The 19,114-nt window shown below is 40.3% G+C and overlaps 1 protein-coding gene across 1 annotated transcript in view; it reads right to left on the reverse strand.

Annotated features, from left to right (window-relative positions):
• The window catches only part of LOC107124203 (protein-cysteine N-palmitoyltransferase HHAT-like), a gene marked incomplete at its 5' end in the record, with an annotated part of 219,545 nt that overhangs the window by 178,071 nt on the left and 22,360 nt on the right, over positions 1-19,114 (reverse strand). The window contains one exon of the mRNA XM_015427598.1: positions 3,498-3,648. Within this exon, the coding sequence (XP_015283084.1) occupies positions 3,498-3,648 (151 nt within the window). The remainder of the gene's footprint in view (positions 1-3,497; positions 3,649-19,114) is intronic.

Genomic DNA, 19,114 nt, shown 5'->3' on the forward strand with positions numbered 1-19,114 from the left:
CGTGCAGCATAGATCATAACATCCAAGGTCTGCTTATGTACATGTTTTTCAATATGAAGCGGTCAATATTTAAGGAAGAGGTTTTCAGGGTCCAGTGGGATTTCAAGGCCTATAATTTTGTGTACCATTTGTTTTATTTCTTCCCAAAATTGTGCTATTTTATCACATTCCCACCAAGAGTGGGCAAACGTGCCTATCTTGTCACAGTTTTTCCAACATTTAGGTGAGATTGTAGCATGCATATGGGAGAGTCGTTGAGGGGTCAAGTACCACCTCGTTAGTATCTTAAAATCTTGTAACTCTAATGGAATAGAATTTGGATAAGGATTTTTGGTCTCCCACAGTTCCTTCCAGAAGTTTTGATCAAGTTCTTTCTTACAGTCTTTTTGCCACCAACTTTGATAAGGTAGCATCTTTGGGGCATTGTTTGTGTTCAGTAAGTGGTAAGTAGCTGAGATCAATCCCTTGTCTGAGTGTTCAAACAAATGGAATAAAAGTTCTAAATCAGTTCGTGGTTGTCTCATTATCTCTTTCACGTTTTTTTGCTCAGTGGCATGCTTAAGTTGTAAGTATAGGTACCAGGGTACCACACTTCTCAGCTTATGGTCTATGGCTGCTTTAGGTAATATACCTTTTTTGGAGGTTATATCACCATACCTAGTCATTCTCGCTACTTTCCATTTGTCCAGGTGTGCAGGAGATAATGCATTTCTAAACCAGGACTGGGAAATAAAAGGTAAATACCGAGATATCGGTGGGAGTAAAGATTCGTGTATTTTCTTCCATAATGCTAACACTGGTTTCATGTTCTTTTATTTTTGTCTGAATGCTACGCTGTGTGGTCCCGGTGTAAACTTGTCCACAACTTCATGGTAGGCGGTATACTCCTGCAGAAGTGAGGGAGTCTCTTCTGTCTTTTGTCGACCATAGCATCTATTGTATCTTTCTGGTGGGTCTGAATATTGTTTGTAGGTTGTGTTTTTTCATAAGTTGTCCCATCTGATCAGTGATTCCTTTGATATATGGCAAAAACACTTTTCCTGTGGGAGACTGTTTTTCTTCAGTTGTTTGTTTTACCTTTGGTTTAATCGCTCTTCTGATTTCATTCTTGGAGTAGCCATTTGCTTAAAGTGCGTGATTTAGATGATTTAGTTCATCACCGTGGTTCACATATCCGTACTGCATGGTCTACTAATGTTTTGATTATGCCTCTTTTTTGCCGAGGGTGGTGATTGGAGTTTTTGTGTAAATAACAGTCCGTGTGAGTTGGTTTTCTGTAGACCTTGTGACCTAATTGAAGGTTAGTTTTGTGGATGACCATGATATCTAGAAATGGGAGTTTACCTTTGATTTCTTTTTCTATGGTGAATTGTATGTTGGGGTGGATGTTGTTGAGGTGGTCTAAAAACTACATCAATTCTACCTCTCCATGGCTCCAAATGATAAAGGCATCATCTATGTACCAGAACCAGACTGTTGGTTTGTGGGGTGCAGATTTTAAAGCTGTTTTTCCAAAATGTTCTATGTAGAAGTTTGCTATAACTGGGCTGAGAGGACTTCCCATGGCAAACCCATCCATCTGTTCATAGAATTCGTTATCCCATTGGAAGTAACTAGTTGTCAAACAATGGTGGAATAAGGCTGTTATGTCATCTGGAAAAATCTGATTAACAAGCACGAGTGTGTCTTTTACCGGAAACCTTGGTAAAAAGAGATACCACATCAAAACTGACAAGTATGTCCTGTGGGTTAAGTTTCAGAGAACTGATTTTGTTGATGAAATGTGTTGAATCTTTGATGTATGTTGTGGTTTTTCCGATGCGGTTCTGTAGAAGATTGGCCAAGTATTTAGCTAATTCATACTTCGGGGAGTAGATATAAATTACCTGCCTACCATTTTTCTTTTCACCTTAACACAGAGAGTACTCTTTCTGTGTTATACCTCTGAGGATACAAATCACAGCTACTGGTGAAACGTCAGGTTCTGCAATGCAAAGACCACAGCCACACAACCCAAAAAATCTACAGCAACTAATCTCACCATACATAACAAAAATTAATATTACTTCCTTAATTTTCAACATGATTGTTTTACAAATTCTACTTTACTTTAATGAGTGCCATACACCCTCTTAAAATGGTGGCATTCACTCAATACAAAAATGTGTGACAATAAAAATAATGAATGGAAATAAATGTACATTTATTTTTAAAATGTATAATTCACCTTTTTACTTCAAAAAGTGGACTAAAAGCTGAAACACAACAAGGAATCATATAACCACCTGAAACAGTAAATTCTGCACTTAAAGCTTAGTACATACCAACATCATCATTAAAATCTATATAACCAAATGGCAGCATATAGACCAAATAAGGCTTCATAAAAACCCATAGTTTCAAATACATTCTCGGGAGGGGGGTGTTACAGAGAAGGAGTTGGGAAAACTAAGATGGACCTAATCTGCATAATCTGCATAAACAGTGATGGAATTCAAAACTATGCTTTCACTGTAGATTCCATCTTAACAAAAAAAATGAGCTCATATAAGAGAGGACCTTGTTTAAGAAGCAGAAGATCCCACCCATAACAGATTGGACAGGTTACTCTAAAGGCATCTTGAAAAATGCCAATAAGCAGCATTTTGCACCAGCTGCCACTTCTGAACACTTTTAAAGGTGACTCGTCCACAAAGCACATTACCAGGAGGTTACCATGGCAAGTTTGCTGTCACCCTAGAGAGGGGAGAGCTGGCAAATTAGATCTAACTGATAAAAAGCATTCCAGGGCACAGCTGCCAACGGAGTAAGGAAAGACCCAAACGGACAACTGAACTGCATTCAAGGAGATTGTGATCCTATGCATAACTCACATCCCCCAAATAACAAAGGCTAACAACCATTATTTGTGCTGCATGTGCAACTGCAGAGACCCAAACTTTAAAAAAAAAACAGCAAGCAAACCAAGCAGACAGACCAATGCAACAGGTCATTCAAATAAATGGAAGTTGTAGACCTCTGACGTGACTTTTTTCTGATCTAAGCCCATTGCCTGTGAAAAGTATTATATTCAACACTTTCCTTGTAGGGTTACCTAATTAAATATCACTTCTTGTTCCTTTTATGAATTTCCACATAAAGTGCCTTTTTCAGGGGCGAGAAGAATGAAAAAGATGTGGGAAGAAAATAAGAAAATAATGATCAGATCAGTGGAGCTAAGTGGTTTGGATTTGGTTCTAATCATTAAGATGATGAACATCCCAAAGGCAGACTTTTCTTCACCTCCATGGCAAGAGAAAACCATTATTAACTGGTAGGACATTTTTCAGAGATTGCATTTACGAATGAAAATACCATGTTGCTTGTCAATTTACAGGCTTCTCTCTGGATGTCAAACAACTTATGGTATGCAACCATAATGCCACTGAACTGTGTGCTACAGTGTGATTTCATGAAAACGAGCCTGCAAAAAATATGAGCAATAAAATAAAGCTAACCTCCACATTCCAGAAAAACTGTACATGGTGCTCACGCAGCGAGGCAAGGCAGGAGGCTTGAGTCCATCCATTTGAATGACGAGGGCAGGAACACCAAAGAGAACAAGGTATTTCACATAAAAAAATAGGACCTGAGCCAGTGCTAGGCCATCTGAAAGAATGTACAAAAAAAAAATTCACTTCAGTATATTTTCATATTTATACTGCTTCTGGGCCCCCCTCAAGACCACCATAATATAAATGTAAGTAAATACAATTATCTTTTTCTGATGGCACCAGTTACAACAGGTATGCAGACCAATTGGGCAATCCGCCTAAATACTAATATCTAAGTTTTTAGTCCACTCAATCACAGCTGGGGAGAGTTCAAAGAGCACCCTGGAAAGCACGGCGCCCAGATTTCCGTGACAGATGGAAAATAGTTTGGCGGGTTGTACCACAATTGCATTTGGGTCCTGGTATTTTGCCCCATTTAAACAAGTAGCCTAGATGCATAGGTTATCCTCAGAGTAGTGCTCAGGTCATTGAATTGGGCTCATCCAAGAGCACAGTTTGAAGCATGATACAACACATATGCCATGAAAGCTAAGCAGATCTTGATCTAGCCAAATGCCTGGATGGGAGACTGCCTCAGAGCTCTACATATGATGACTGAGATTCTCCTTAAGGCAGGATGCAAGTGTAAGGACAAATATACCTGACCTCCTTGTGTTTTTAACCTACAAAGAAGAGTGGAAACAATGGCAATCCATGGATAAAGTAGGAATAGTAGCCTCAGTGGTAAATAATTAAACATGTCAGGAATGTGATCTTATCATGTCTTCAGTGTTTCTTAAACACCTTCACATTAAGCTCATATTACCAGGAACATTCATTTTATTTTTGTTTATTCTTTCCTCCTTTCCCCTCAAAAATTAAGGTATGAAATTATTAAAAATATGCCAGGAATTCCACTTTTTTAAAAAACATTTTTATTCCTTTTCTAAACTACACACCTATAGGGTTTGGTGATGGGAACAAACTAAAACTACGAGTAGCAAGAGATCATTAATACAATTGTTTAAAGTAAGGATAATTCCCACTTCCGATTTTGGCGAATCGATGGCGGACATGTCTCTCGGGTGCTCCCGAGGACATGATCTGTAAACCAGAAAACTGAGAGGAGGTGCAATTGTACGCGCCCCCCGGGGGCCCTTGCAATGGGCTCCTAGTCATGGGGCGCTGAGGGTTAACCAATATAATCCTCTAATAACATAGTCTTTTACTGATCTTTCAGAGTGAAAAAGTATATAATAAAAGATGGGTTAAGGTATATGATTGGATAGAAACATTGAACTTATGAGACTCTACTATGTATGTTATTATGATTTTGGAATGTTTATATTGTAAAACCAAATAAAAATATTTATTAAAAAAAAAAAGAGAAGTCAATCATTCTAACAATCATATTTTTTTAAAAAAAGTGGGATTATATGGATCACAATAAAAAACAGAACATTAACATTTCATTGCTAGGTTATTAATAGAATCTTGCTAATTTCTATAGGTTCAATTTCAACTAGGCTCTTTAATGGGAACAGCATGTAGATAGTAATACAACAGATGAGAAGATTAAAAGTTTCTATTTGCACCTCATAATAGTCATTACCAATATGTAAATCCAGATCCAAAATATCTTTATTGAGTTACAGCTGTAGATTACATGTTTCTTATCGTGATCAAGTTATCTATCTATACCTTCTTTACTATTTTATAATTAAATGTTTCATTTATGTAAATGTCTTTCTGTTATGTTATTTTTATTATCAGCTACAACTCAAATTAAACCATTAGACATGTAACAACAGTCCTTGTGCCACTCTAATTATAATATTTATACTTTCCTCTCTTTTATTTTATTTTTCATGATGATCATAAACCTATGTCTTTTCTTTTTGTATGTACTGAAGGTTATCTTTATTTCTTCCTTTGTATGTTCCATACTTCCACTGGATAAGGTTTCCTGTCTTATACTGTTATCCATGTTCTTTTGATTTGCAAAAACCAGGCCATATGACAACTCATCTTGTATTCTCTCTTCTGGCATTTCATGAGCTGAAAAAGTTATTACTCTTCCCGTAATTTTCTTACATTGACTTGTGTTGCTTTTTATGGGGTAGCTGAGATCTTTGTCTGAAAGCAGAGTTTCATGGAATAGTTCACCTTGGTTAGAATCCTGCTCTTCCTTCTCATTTGGAATTTTCTGTTTTACGATCAGTTCCTTATTATACATTAGTTGCTGTAGATTTTCCGGGATGTGTGGCCGTGGTCTTGGCATTGTAGAACTTGACATTTCACCAGTAACTGTGACTGGCATCCTATTATACAGTCTATGAAAAGTATTCTGGATCTCTCTAAAAATTGTTGCAGGTTAAATTGCATGTTTTGTATATCATCTGGGTCTTCTAACACCTCTGCTTCTTTGTAATTATTTTGTAACTCCATTGTAATCTTAAATTGCAGTTCCAGTCTGTTGCTCAAGGTCAGTTCTCTCTTGTTTACTTTCCCACAGAGTCACACAGAGCTGGTCACTAATTCAAAACACCAGACTCAGTAGCTATATTAAAATCCAAGAATCTTTCCACATAGACCAATCAATATGGAGTCTCTTTAATATTTTTCAGAAGCAATCACTCTTAGGTACATTTTCAATGTTAAAACAGAGTCTTAAGAGCAGTCATACCTTCAAAAGTAGCCAGAATCCATTTTAACCAAGACGTTCTGTTAAAGATACACAGTCCCTTTTATTTTTCAATCCCATGAAGTAAGAGGAAAAAGCAATGCATTGTAGATTCAAAAGTATCAATTCCAGATAGTGATCACAGTTAAGTCTATTGAAATGTTCAAATAGCAGTAGTTGAGTCTTTTTTGCCCCGCTGAATATTTCAAGGATTTTAACTTCCCACTCTCTTGGCAGCCGCTCACAAGGGGGAAGGAGGAGGGGGGAAACTTCACATCTCATTCCCTTTCTTTTTGGAAAATTTAAGGGGGCGAGATCCAAATATCTTTGGAGATAAGTTGTTGCAGTTACAGGTACTCACATCAGTTCTTATCTTCACCAATGTTAAGGTGAGGTTCAAGCTCTCGTAATCAGGTGTTCACAGCTTATCACAGACAATCATGACTCTATGACTGTGCTGCTCTGCGCCATGCTTTGGGACAACCTCGATCTTCCAGCCACTTGCTGGTGCTCACAGGGAGATCAGGGCAAGTCCCCTGCAACCAGCGCACCCCCCTAAAGGCACGGAATGTTGGCGATTCTCGGGAGCTCATCCGAGTCTCAACCGCCTCACTGCACTGCATCCCGCAGATGAAACTTTTAAGTTATCATAACGTTATTATTATTTATCTCTTTCCTGACTGGCTGCTCCAAACTTTGCAGTTCAGTGCTGTTTTAGAGTGTTGTCTCACTTAATTTGATGGGGTTTATTCCCAGGTAACATTATTATTCCATTCACGGTAAAGGAAAGCAAAGTGATCTGTTTTGTTATCAGGCTCATGGATGGCAAATGGATTTTTTTGTCTGGGGGACCATTCTGGTTCTTGGCAGCCCTGCTGATTCCTCTGTCAATGACTGACAACCACTTTGCCCCCATCTTAGAAACCTGGACCTGCAATAATCCTGCCAGGACAGACCAGACCTCCACCATACTACTGTAAGTAGTTTCATTATGATACAGGGATGGCCAATTTGTCTGACATAAAACAGTAACCTTGATCCAAACCTGCCCTTGCTTAAGCAGGAGACACTTAAACTTGCAAGGGGAGATCAGTTTTTACTGATTTTCTCTTCCCAACTCACGCCCTCCCACATATCCCATGCCATTGCCGAGTGTCTGTCAACCCTCAGCAGTGACATTTTAAGCACAGAGGGAGGAGGAAAGCAGAAAATTTATCTTCCATATGTGACGCATCATTCAGTTCCTTGGATTTAAGTCAACTTCCCCATTTAAATAGATTCAGGTGGGTAGCTGTGTTGGTCTGAAGCAGCAGAACAAAGTTTGAGTCCCGTGCAAGTTTGAGTCGAGTGCAAGCGCACTTCGTCTGAAGAAGTGTACCTTGAATAAACTTTGAATAAAACTTTGTTGATCTTAAGGTGCCACTGAACTCAGACTATGTTCTTTTCCCATTTAAAGTTATTATTTAAACAGTCAAATGTGCACTTGAAACTTTTACTATAAAAATCACAATAGGCAATTAAAAAAAAAAACCAAGTAGGCTTTGTACACACAATTCGTATAGAAGACATCAGGCATGTCTCATTTCTAGAGTCTCATCCTGGACCTCCAGGTTTGGATTGGTATAATAAGCAAATATTGATTTTCAGCTCAGCACAAATCAGGACTTATTGATCTTAGAGATAAATATTTATCCCCAAAGGACTATAAATCTTCATGTGTCCTAAAGTCAATACATGGTATGTTCAGTATTATTACAGACATTGCTTTGCTTGTCCAACCAAATTTCTCTCGGCCTTTTATACTAGGTGCTCCAAGAGTTCCACATAACCCCAGAACAAGAAGCAGAAAGGGCAAAAACCTGAGAATGAAACATATTACCACCTTTGAAGGCAATGCCATCTCAACATTTGTTTTTATTATTTTGACTTATTTTGTTAAGCGGCCGTTGAACAGAAAGATTGTGATCTAATTTCTGGAAATATATTTAGCTGTAGTGTCTCTCTTCAGTGTACTGCACATAAACAAGAGTGAGGACTGGCTGATACCCAAAGGTGAGTGTAAATTCTGCACATGGAAGGACACAGAAGTAAGCCCTGAGCACTCATGCATCACAACCACACACAGAATGTTTAGTGTGATCAGGCCTTCTGCACGTCCATACTCATTCAGGTACCTGTAGGTTACAAAAAGGAATAAACAGATTCCATGGGCAGAGCATATTTAAATAAAACAGACATGCAGAGTTTCAACAAGCGGCCGGGGGGGGGGGTCTAAATCAGCTTCCTGGCCAAACTAAATATTTTTATTAAACCATTAATCTGAATTATTTCACAATAATCTGTAAAACACTTAAATCAGTTTTAAAGTAGTGAGATTAGAAATTCATTTAGGTTTTTAAGATTCAACTGTTTTATGTATGTACTGAAATCTGGGACAGTACCCCTCAAGACCTTTGAACTTTTTTTATTACATTAAGATAAAAGTATAAGAGCCCTACTGGATCAGACCAATGGTCCATCTAGTCCAGCATCCTGTTTCACACAGTGGCCAAACATAGAAGCCAAGGCCTTCCACTGATATTGCCTTCTGGCTCTGGGATTCAAAGGCTAAGTGCCTCTGAATGTGGTGGTTCACCACAGTCACCATGGCTAGTAGCCACCACTGAAAGCCTTATCCTCCATGCATCTAGCTAATCCCCTACATGCTACGTGGTTCTTAAATTAATTGCTTCTATGGACTACAGATTGTATCAAGCATTCCTAGATGCGAGGGTAAGTCTAAAGAAGAAGAAGAGAAGAGATTGGATTTATACCCTGCCCTTCACTTGGAGTCTCAGAGCGGCTTACAAACTCCTTTCCCTTCCCCTCCCCACAACAGACACCCTGTGAGGTAGGTGAGGCTGAGAGAACTCTGACACAAACTGCTCTTTTTCAAGGACAGCTGTGCCAGAGCTTGTGACTGACCCAAGGTCACATCAGCAGGTGCAAGTGGAGGAGTGGGGAATCAAACCCGGTTCTCCCAGATTAGAGTCCGCACACTTAACCACTACACCAAACTGGCTCTCATAGACATAATACTCCCCAGCACAGAGTTGCACACTGACTTCAGTGCACTTAGAAGGGTGTTAAATCTATCTAGTACTGCACTGCAATTAACTACACTTACAGGTTTACTTGATACCTCCCTTTAATCAGAGCAGTACTGATATAACACATAGCCATTGTTAAGACGAGCAGAAAAAATTAATGAGAGGGTGGAATAAACAAGCACACACAGGATCCTGCAGCCTGCTTCTTACCCCTTCGTCCAAGAGAATTTAAGGATAAATCACTGTGCTTTCTCTGCTTTCAGATAAAGTTGCTATGATATCTTCTTTGGTTGAAAGTGCCATCAAGTCACAGCCAGTTTACAGAGACTCCATAGCATTTTCAAGGCAAGAGACGTTCAGAAGTGGTTTGCCATGGCTCACTTTTTTATAGCAAACCAGGAGAGAGCTGCTGGGAAGGTGATTGGGTTTGGGGGGGATTTTTTGCCTTTCGTAAACTGCAAAACCACTGGGGAGCATTAACTGAATGAGTTCTTGTAGCTTGCTGGGTCTGTTTGGGTCATTTGTCTGGCCTGTTGCTCATTGAGCAAGGTCTGTTTGCCTGGGGCTGATTGCAGGCTCCACCCTCTGCTATTGTGGTTGGGAGGTGGGGGCTGTGGGCCTCTGAACTGTAAGGCTAAGCAGAGGTGCAAGACGAAGGGAGAGAGACAAAGGGCTCCTAGGCAGAGGCACGAGCTGAAGGGTGACAGACCAGAACAGTCCCACTCCAGCGCTGATAGCTCTTCTGTTGTGGAGAGTGAGAGTCTCGAGGCTGCAACTGCTGCTCAGGGCCGGCTCGCCCGCTAGGCGAACTAGGCCGTCGCCTAGAGCGCGAGCCAGCCGTTGGGGCGTGGGAGGAGAGGCAGGGGCGGCCACCGGCAGCCTCTCCTCACCCGCAGCCCGGCCCGTGGCAAGGCAGACAGGCAGGGAGCCTCCTGGCCGGCACTCCTCCTCCTCCTTCGCAGGCAGCCGCGGGGGGGGGGCGGGGCGGCAGGGAGGCAGTGGTGGCGGGGGGGCAGCAGCGGGGGCTTCTGGAGGCTCAGGGGCGCCCAGCAGAGCCGGGAGGAGTCCGGGGAAGCTTTTGTGGGGGAAACTGCGGGCGGCACAAGGAGGGCGTGGCGTGCCTCTTCCGCCCTTCTGGAGGCTCAGGGGCGCCCGGCAGAGCCGGGAGGAGGGTGCCAGTCTCCTGCCGGGAGGTTGGCATCTGCGCTCGCCTAGAGCGCAGGCCAACCTCGGGCCGGCCCTCCTGCTGCTGCACCTGACTTTTAGGTGTAGGAGGTGGGGGGAGTGTGTTGGAAGCCACCCCGCCTCCTCTCCTACACCGGACAGGCAGCCTGTCCAGTGTAGGAGGGGGAGAGGGGAGGAGTATTAGAAGCCACTGTGGAGGTGGAGGCTGCACCTGACAGACAATCACCTGTTAGGTGTAGGAGATGGGGGGAGTGTGTTGGAAGCCATCAGAGAGGCTGGGCCAGCAGCTTTGCTTCACCTCAGAGGTGGTTGTTGGCCACTCCTGACTTCCTCAACTGTCATTAGCTCTCTGCAGTCCCCTGTAACTGTCCCCCCCCCTCAGAACACTGAGCTCTGCAGCTGACCAATCAGAGAGTGGTGGGTGCAGGAAGGTAGCTGCCTGGAAGCCGCATAGGAATCAATGGGGGGGCACATTTTACCCCTTTTGACCCACTTAGGGGTTGAATTTCTAAAAATCCCTTCTTAGTGAGCACCTACACCATGGTAGGAGTGCTCTCCCTGAATTTGGTGTCTCTAGGTCCAGCGGTTTGGCCTGGGTGTTGATTTTACAGTGATGGGACTTTCTTTTATATATAGCGATTTTTAAATAAAAGTAAAGACATAATGGGTACCCCAGAAGAAAAAACATTTGCTCCACAAAATGAAAAATCCTGGCTATGGGCCTGATTTGAATTGTCTTGGAATTGTAGCATCCAGAAGAAACCTTGCTACCTTGAAAAAGCCTATTTCTGCATTACAACATACATGACTATTTTGAAGGTTTTAACTTTTAAAATATTCAGCAACTTATTTAGGAGCAGCAACAAATAGTGTTCCATAAAGCAACCTTTAAATTCTTGACATACAATTTCAACCCCAGTTATTTAGTATAGGGCTCCTGATGCTGCCTGAGAACATTATGCTCACCTGTTGGAATCATTCTGAAAAGTCAGTACCACAAATTCTACCTGATTCACAAAATATTCAATTTTCTGCTTCATCAATCAGCAGAAACAAGTTAAAGTTCACAAACTAAGGTTTTGCTGGCTGCCTCATTTATAGTAATGACAGGAGCAGAGGATATTCCCCTTTGCCACAGCTAAACCCTCCCTGCAGCATTGCCAGATGAAAACAACTGTTTCTGCCACTAAAATAGCACAGATGAGGGTAGGAAGACATATGGTATAGAGGTTTGCTACGATTTACGCTTGTTGTCTCACTTTGTTTCTACAAATTTAATTTTCTGACCACAATAATTAAGTGATCTCTTTATATACTCATTTTAAAATGCATATTGTGGGTTGGATCCAAAGGAGAGTTTCTGCAAACAGAAAGATTTCCATCTATAGAATGTGACTCTACGTGTCCCCTGAAAGGGACAGGGGGCCCTCTAGGAAGAGCATTAAGGGTGGCATTAGGGTTGCCAAATGTAAAATCCCTACCGGCGGGGGAGGGGGGAGAAAGTAGCATCACACAGACAGAAATCCTTTTCTCCACAGAAACACTCTGGAGGATCCAAGCTTCTGACAGAAAAGGATGGAAGTCTGAGTATGCTCAGGCATATTAGGACTGCCTTTCCCAGCACAGGTCACCCCAGCCCCTGAGATCTACTCAGCATATTTGTGGTAGTTCCACATTACCGAGAGGTATAGCTTTCCTTGTGGTGGAATTTACTCTTCAGAATAGTCTGTCAGAGTAAGTAAAGGGTTCCCCCTCTCTGTATCAATTTAGTTTACATTTTTAAAAAATGCATATAAAGTTGTATAAACCCAACCCTGTGTGTTTTTGCAGTGGAACCAAGGAGGTTAACATTATTTTACAAAATGCAGTAATGCCATTCTAAAAAGATTATTTAAAAAACTCAAAATAAATAGCCACATATTGCAGCCATTAACTCACACAACCATTTGAATCTCTAAAAGCCTTTATTTTAAAATATTCAGTATCTCCCAAAGCCCTGTAATAGTCCGGCTGAAGCAACCTTCTATTGACTGTATTTGAAAGCAGGGCCTCTTCAAAAGACCTGAACTGATAGGAAGGGCTCATACAGGGGAAGAAGATTCTTAAGAAACACAGCTTTGATGAGTTATCCAGATGCCTCCAGTAAAGGTGCTTACTCTACACAAGATTTTCTGAGCAATATCCTACATGACTGCAGTTGCTCTTGTTCACATTGAACTTTAAAAACAAGGGGAGAGGTAGTGTTGCTGCATTTTTTAGAACTTCCCCCCCCCTAAATGTTTTTAAAATGTCATCAATGGATGCTTTAAAATCTTGAACCAATGCTGTTTGGGCGAGTGGCTAGCTATTCTAAAAGGCACAGATTTAAGTGCACATCCATTGTCAGAGATATTGCCAGGATTATAGGGGAACAGTTGTTGGTCTTAATTAAAATGATCATGGATGTTGCTTTTGCAAGCCAGAATACCATCCCTCATATAAACATGCCAAACAGAGCATCCATATCCTAGAACAGAACAGCCTTGGAACAAACAGAATAGTATTGCCTTCAGTAGATTAGAATTTGGTATTGATAAAATTCATATCAATAGAGACATATCAATAGAGACATATCAATGTCTCCATAGAAGTGGAGACATAGTTCAAAGATGGGGAGTATTGCCTGAGGGCCAGCAGATAATCATCATACCAGAAACTTGTAACCAGTAGTTTTTAAACATTCTTTGTTATAATAAAAACTAGCAAGAATAAATGAACAGTTTTTACATATTTGGGTATATTTACATGTTTGGGTATAAATGTGTGTGAAATCATAAAATAATTAGTTTGCCAAGAATGTGTGCTCTTATAAAGCAGGACAGCTAGTTATCATTCGAACACAATTTTGAAAACCTATAAATATGGGAGTCTGAATTGATTACAAGCCTCTTAGAACAGTCTCCTTGCTTGTAAGCTGCTTACATTTATGTAAGGTATTTCAATGGTTTTAAGTAATTGCTCAACTTTAAGTATCTATGTAGAATCAATGTATAGAAAACTTAGGAAACTGCCTGCTGGGACAGATATTGGACCCAAGTACAATATTGAAAAGACCCATGGTTTGGCTATGCATTCTCTCTTCCTCCCAGTCCCACATATTCCATCCATTCAGTACTTCACTGAGGGGTGTCACAGAAGACTAGTATTTGCAGAAGATGCTAGAAATGTTTTAACCAATTCAAATATACAGTGTCAAACACACTGAGGGATGCAAAGTCCTACTTGAGATAGGACTTTGCCAAATACAGCTAAACTTTAAGAAAAATCTGTAGGCCTCCATTTTGGGATTGTTTGAGTCTATGGCTGTAGAAGGAAAATCTGTTTCCCCCCCCCCCCCCCGCAACCCAAGGACTGACGGCTAGTTTACGGCAACAATGTCCATCAGACTCCTGAATTTTCAGAATCCTGCATATACAATATTCACATCAAACAAGTTAAAGAATAAAAATTGTACACCATGAATTTGCCTCAAAACATGAAGAAAGTTTTAAAAAATGTATAGGCTCTCTCTAGAGATGTAATATGCGATTGCTCGTCCCCCGGATCTCTATTCCCTACAGCTTCAGTACTCCTTTGCATCACTGCCAGTGTACAAAACAACCCTCTACTTATCTGCGGGATACAGATTGAACAAAGGGGTAAAAACATAGCTTCTAGCTGCATTAACCATCTGGATTTCAGTCCTGAAATCTGTTGCATCACTAACAGAACACAACGTTTTCTGTGTATGTCGGTGCCCCTGTCATCTGCTTCCAGGACTCAGCTATTGAGGATGATAACAGCCCATTATTACTACATCTTTATACTTCCACTACAAGCAGCTTAAATTTGCCAACACATTTTTGAGATATTACTATTCCAAATTAAAATTCAATGTAGGGGAAATTACATACATTATTGATTGTCATTTTAGTATATCAGTGGTGTTAAGCTGATGGGGGGCTGTGCTTTGAAAATGTAACACTAAATAATATCCTTTCAAATAATTTCTTACTGTCTCCTCTCATGTGTCAATCTCCCCCCTTCCCTTACATCCTTGTCAGTCTGAAGAAACCTCCACAGAAACCAACAGTATTGCAGAGGAGCGGTCCCTCACTTGCATTTACTCTTTTTATCATACCTGTGGGCCTCTCTACACTTTTTCTTTAGGTGTCAGGCAAAGTACTTTTTAAATGTGCACCAAAAACATAAGGCATGAATGCAACGAACAGGCATCTAAAAACCTGTATGCTGTATTTGAAGGAGGGGTGTGGTTCAGTGCACTTTGCATGCTGTGGTGGTGGGGATTCCTCTCTGCCTGGAACCCTGACTTAGAGCAGACAGTATTCAACTTCAGATCTTCAGGAGTGAGAAAGCCAAGGTCAGTTGCACCTCCCAGCTGAGAATAAACGAGGAGCAAATCTGGATGTGCCCCTCAGTTTGAAAGAGCCGATCCCAAAACAGTGACTCAGGCAGAAATGTAATGTGCAGCTTGTTCTCCGAATGCATGATAGAGGATTCTTCTTTTACAATCAATCCAGAAATGGGAGACATGGCAAAATGCATCCTGCAGAGACTGATATATGGATGCAAGGCTAGGGAAATAAATCATGCAGAGATGCAGCATGCAGCCTCCTCTATAAAGAAACCATTTGGACTCAGGGCCTTCGATTAAATTATTTATGATGGCCTCAGCATGTAGTATGGGAGCCTTTTAACTTAGGGCAGTTTTGTGAAACATTTTCACTTTAACCAAAAATGGAAAACATAAGGCTGTGTGACAAACTGTGAAACACAGTACTTACTTTCTAAATGATACATTCCAGCATGCAAGACACCTCAATTTTTAGAACTAAGGTAGCTGTTTAAGGTTTTTGTTTATAAAGAAGCAACTCTGCACAGCCTTAGAAGCAGTCCTTGGTACTGTTGCCCTGCTAAGGTAGCATCATATCACCATCTATATATTTAATAGAGACATGTGGCCCCCATCTGCAGATATCTACATCCACAATCTGGGGCCATAAAGACACTAAACAGATAGTTCTGCAAACTTGGGGGACTCTCCAGGTTTGTAGAAAAATCTGAAAACTTTAAAAAAAATGCATTGGGGGTTTAAATTGCCCCCCAAATAAAAGATTGTTCTCTGCACATGGCCAGAGAATGCACCTACCTATGGCGCAGCTGTTAATGGCTGAGCCAGAACTCAATAGCAGCAGTGCGTCCAGCATCAGCTGTGGTGGAGAATGGGAGCCGTGGCAGCTGTTCTGGAGCCCAGGGGACATGGCGGGCCTGGCAGCAGCTGCATTGAAGTCCAGGAGACACAGAGGGCTAAGCAGTGGCTACATCAGAGCCTGGGAGCCATGGTGGCAGTTGTGTCGAAGCCCAGTGAGAATGTGTGGGGGGTGAGATGGGATTCCTCTCACAAGTCTCACAATCCCACACTTGTATATTCTAATAGCCAAATCAATCAAATCTGAGGATACTTAAATCCGGTAATTTAACACTCCATTTCTAAATCTATTCATGTGAATGGCTTATTGTTTCCTCATCTATTTTACTTAATCTAACATTTTCATCCTGCCTTTCATTCACAAACTGGACCAACTTTTTTCTTTTAATTTTTAAATTAGTTTTCTACACAGAAAAGAGAAAGACAACAACTACAGACAAAAAGAGACTAACAAACAACAAACATGGAGCATGTACTCATTAGAGCTGCTTAAATTTTGCATAGATAGAATCATTCATTTATGCACCTAAACCAGTTTAACCATTTGAAACGTAGAGCATATATCTAAATAGTTATGTTGTACCTCTTCTGAGATATTCCTCAATCCATTTATAAAATCTTAACCAGTTCTTCTCAAAGATTTCTTCTTTTTTATCTTGTAACTGCAAAGTTAATTTGTCCATTCCCACTGTTTCCAGTAGTTTGTAAATTATGTCTTCTTTTGATGGAACGTTTTCTTTTTTCCAATACTTTGCATATAAAATGCTAGTCGTGGTTATAACATGTATAATCATATAAGCATCTAGTTTCTTAAAATTCTCTGGAATGATATTTAATAAAAACAATTCTGGTACAAATGGTATAGTCAGGGGTCTTGTTGTAGAAAAAGAGCTGCCGGAGCTCATTAGCATAACTCATTAGCATAACTTATTTGCATATGCCACGCCCCCTGACATCACCGGAAGTGACAGAAGGCCACACCCCCTGACATCACCGGAAGTGTGTCAGAAGGCCCGGCTACTTACCCTCCTGCTTCATCCTCATTCCCAAACGGAATGAGGATCGAAGCAGAGGGCGGGGTAAAGAAGGGGGCGGGGCTTCACCACGAAGTCATATGCCATCAATAAAACATTTTATATATATTTTCCTTACATGGTACAGCTTTTGTATATTCCATATTTGTTTTCCATACCTTAGTCCATTGGTCTAACTGTATGTTATGCCCTATATTTTGTGCCCATCTAATCATTGAAGATTTCACTATTTCATCTTGCATTTTCATATCTAATAACAAAGTGTAAAATGACTTTTTTCTCTGATTATACAAATTTCTTTATAGGTTTGGTTTGAAAGTATCTCCTGTAATGATTTTTAAAATTTCTCCTGTTCCTGATTTGGTGCATATATGTTAACTACCAAAGTTGCTTTAGCTTGTCTTGGTATTTTCACTATCAGGACTCTTCCTGATATATCATATATCAGTTCTGGATGTAAGTGGTATTTAACATAAGTTACTAACCCTCTCTTTTTCTTTTGTTTATCCGCTGACACAAAGATTTTCCCCAAAATTTTTATTTCTAAGAATTTCTGATCTGGATGTTTAATATGAGTTTCCTGCAAACAGATTACATCTACCTGCATCTTCTTAATTTGTAGAAAAATTTGTCTTCTTTTTTGTGGAGCATCCAAACCGTTTACATTTATGGAAATTATTTTTAATTTCTTTCTATCCCTCTTTCACATCTCTTTGGGTTCTATTCCCCCCCCTTATCTTGCAGTCTTGTGACCACTTGGAGTAGTATTGCCTTGGTTTTTTTTTTTTTTACCAGCCCCTATTCTTGATCCTGATGCACCTTCTTCCTGGGGTTCTTCTTTTGAATCTTCTTCTTCTTGGGCTCCGAGATCTTTTCCATGTTTCTTCAAGAAGTCCTCTACTTCGACTATTGAGTTTATTCTATATCTTTTGTCTTCGTAAGTGAAAAAGAACACCTTCAGGGAGCAGCCATCTACAGGGTATTTCCTTAAGGTAAGGTTGTTTACACTCAAAATGTATAGCATGAAAAACTCTGAGGAATCAGTTTGGTGTAGTGATTAAGTGCGTGGACTCTAATCTGGGAGAACCGGGTTTGATTCCCCACTCCTCCACTTGCAGCTGCTGGATGACCTTGGGCAAGCCATAGTTCTGTCAGAGCTGTTCTCTCAAGGACAGTTCTGGAAAGAGCTCTCTCAGCCCCACCTACCTCACAGGGTGTCTGCTGTGAGGAGGGGAAGGGAAAGGCGTTTGTAAGCAGCTCTGAGACGCCAAGTGAAGGGTGGGGTATAAATCCAATCTCTTCTCTTCTTCTTCTTCAATTGAAAAAATGGGAAATTCTCAGAAGTACTGGGAAAATCTCTTTTTTGAGGGAGAAAAACCTTGTCTTACAAAACATTTCACTCATTCCAAATGCACAGCATGAAAAGGTCTGAGAAATTGCACAGGGTTTCGAATTGAAAAATTGGGAAATTTTTGGGAGCAGTAAAAAAAACCCTCTTGTACTGTAGACATACACAATATTCTCTAGAGGTTTTGTATTTTGCTTGAATGTAAATAATTTTGGCAACAATTAATATGCTATAATGTGTTTAATGATGATACATCATTTTTATGTTCTAAAGTTTAACTTAATATCCAAACATTTTTTATTTTTTTATTATCAAATTTATACCCCGCCCTCCCCACAAGCGAACTCAGGGCGGCTTCCATAAAAGCATAAATACATTAAAATTACACAATATTTAACCATACAATAAAAACATTATAAATACAAAGTGCTGGCGGCTGTTGCTAGAGTAAATTTCCACTGCCCAGATGTTCCACGATGTTTCTGCTCATAATCAGTTAGATGTTAAAACCACAGACCAAGCTCTGCAGTAACGGCCTGCAATAGGGGCCTGCAGTAACGGCCTGCAGTAGCAGCGGCCCCTAATTAAATGCCTAGCGGAAGAGCTCCGTCTTACAGGCCCTGCGGAACTGCAAACACAGAATGAAAAGGTCTGAGAAATTTCACAGGGTTTCCAACTGAAAAATTGGAAAATTTTTGGGAGCAGTAAAAAAACCCCTCTTGTACTGTAGACATACACAATATTCTCTAGAGGTTTTGTATTTTGCTTGAATGTAAATAATTTTGGCAACAATTAATATGCTATAATGTGTTTAATGATGATACATCATTTTTATGTTCTAAAGTTTAACTTAATATCCAAACATATTTTATTTTTTAATTTATTTATTATCAAATTTATACCCCACCCTCCCCACAAGCGGACTCAGGGCGGCTTCCATAAAAGCATAAATACATTAAAATTACACAATATTTAACCATACAATAAAAACATT

The sequence above is a fragment of the Gekko japonicus genome, unplaced genomic scaffold (assembly GCF_001447785.1).
Source record: "Gekko japonicus isolate JY-2015 unplaced genomic scaffold, Gekko_japonicus_V1.1 scaffold45, whole genome shotgun sequence".
NCBI classification, from domain to species: Eukaryota; Metazoa; Chordata; class Lepidosauria; order Squamata; family Gekkonidae; genus Gekko; species Gekko japonicus.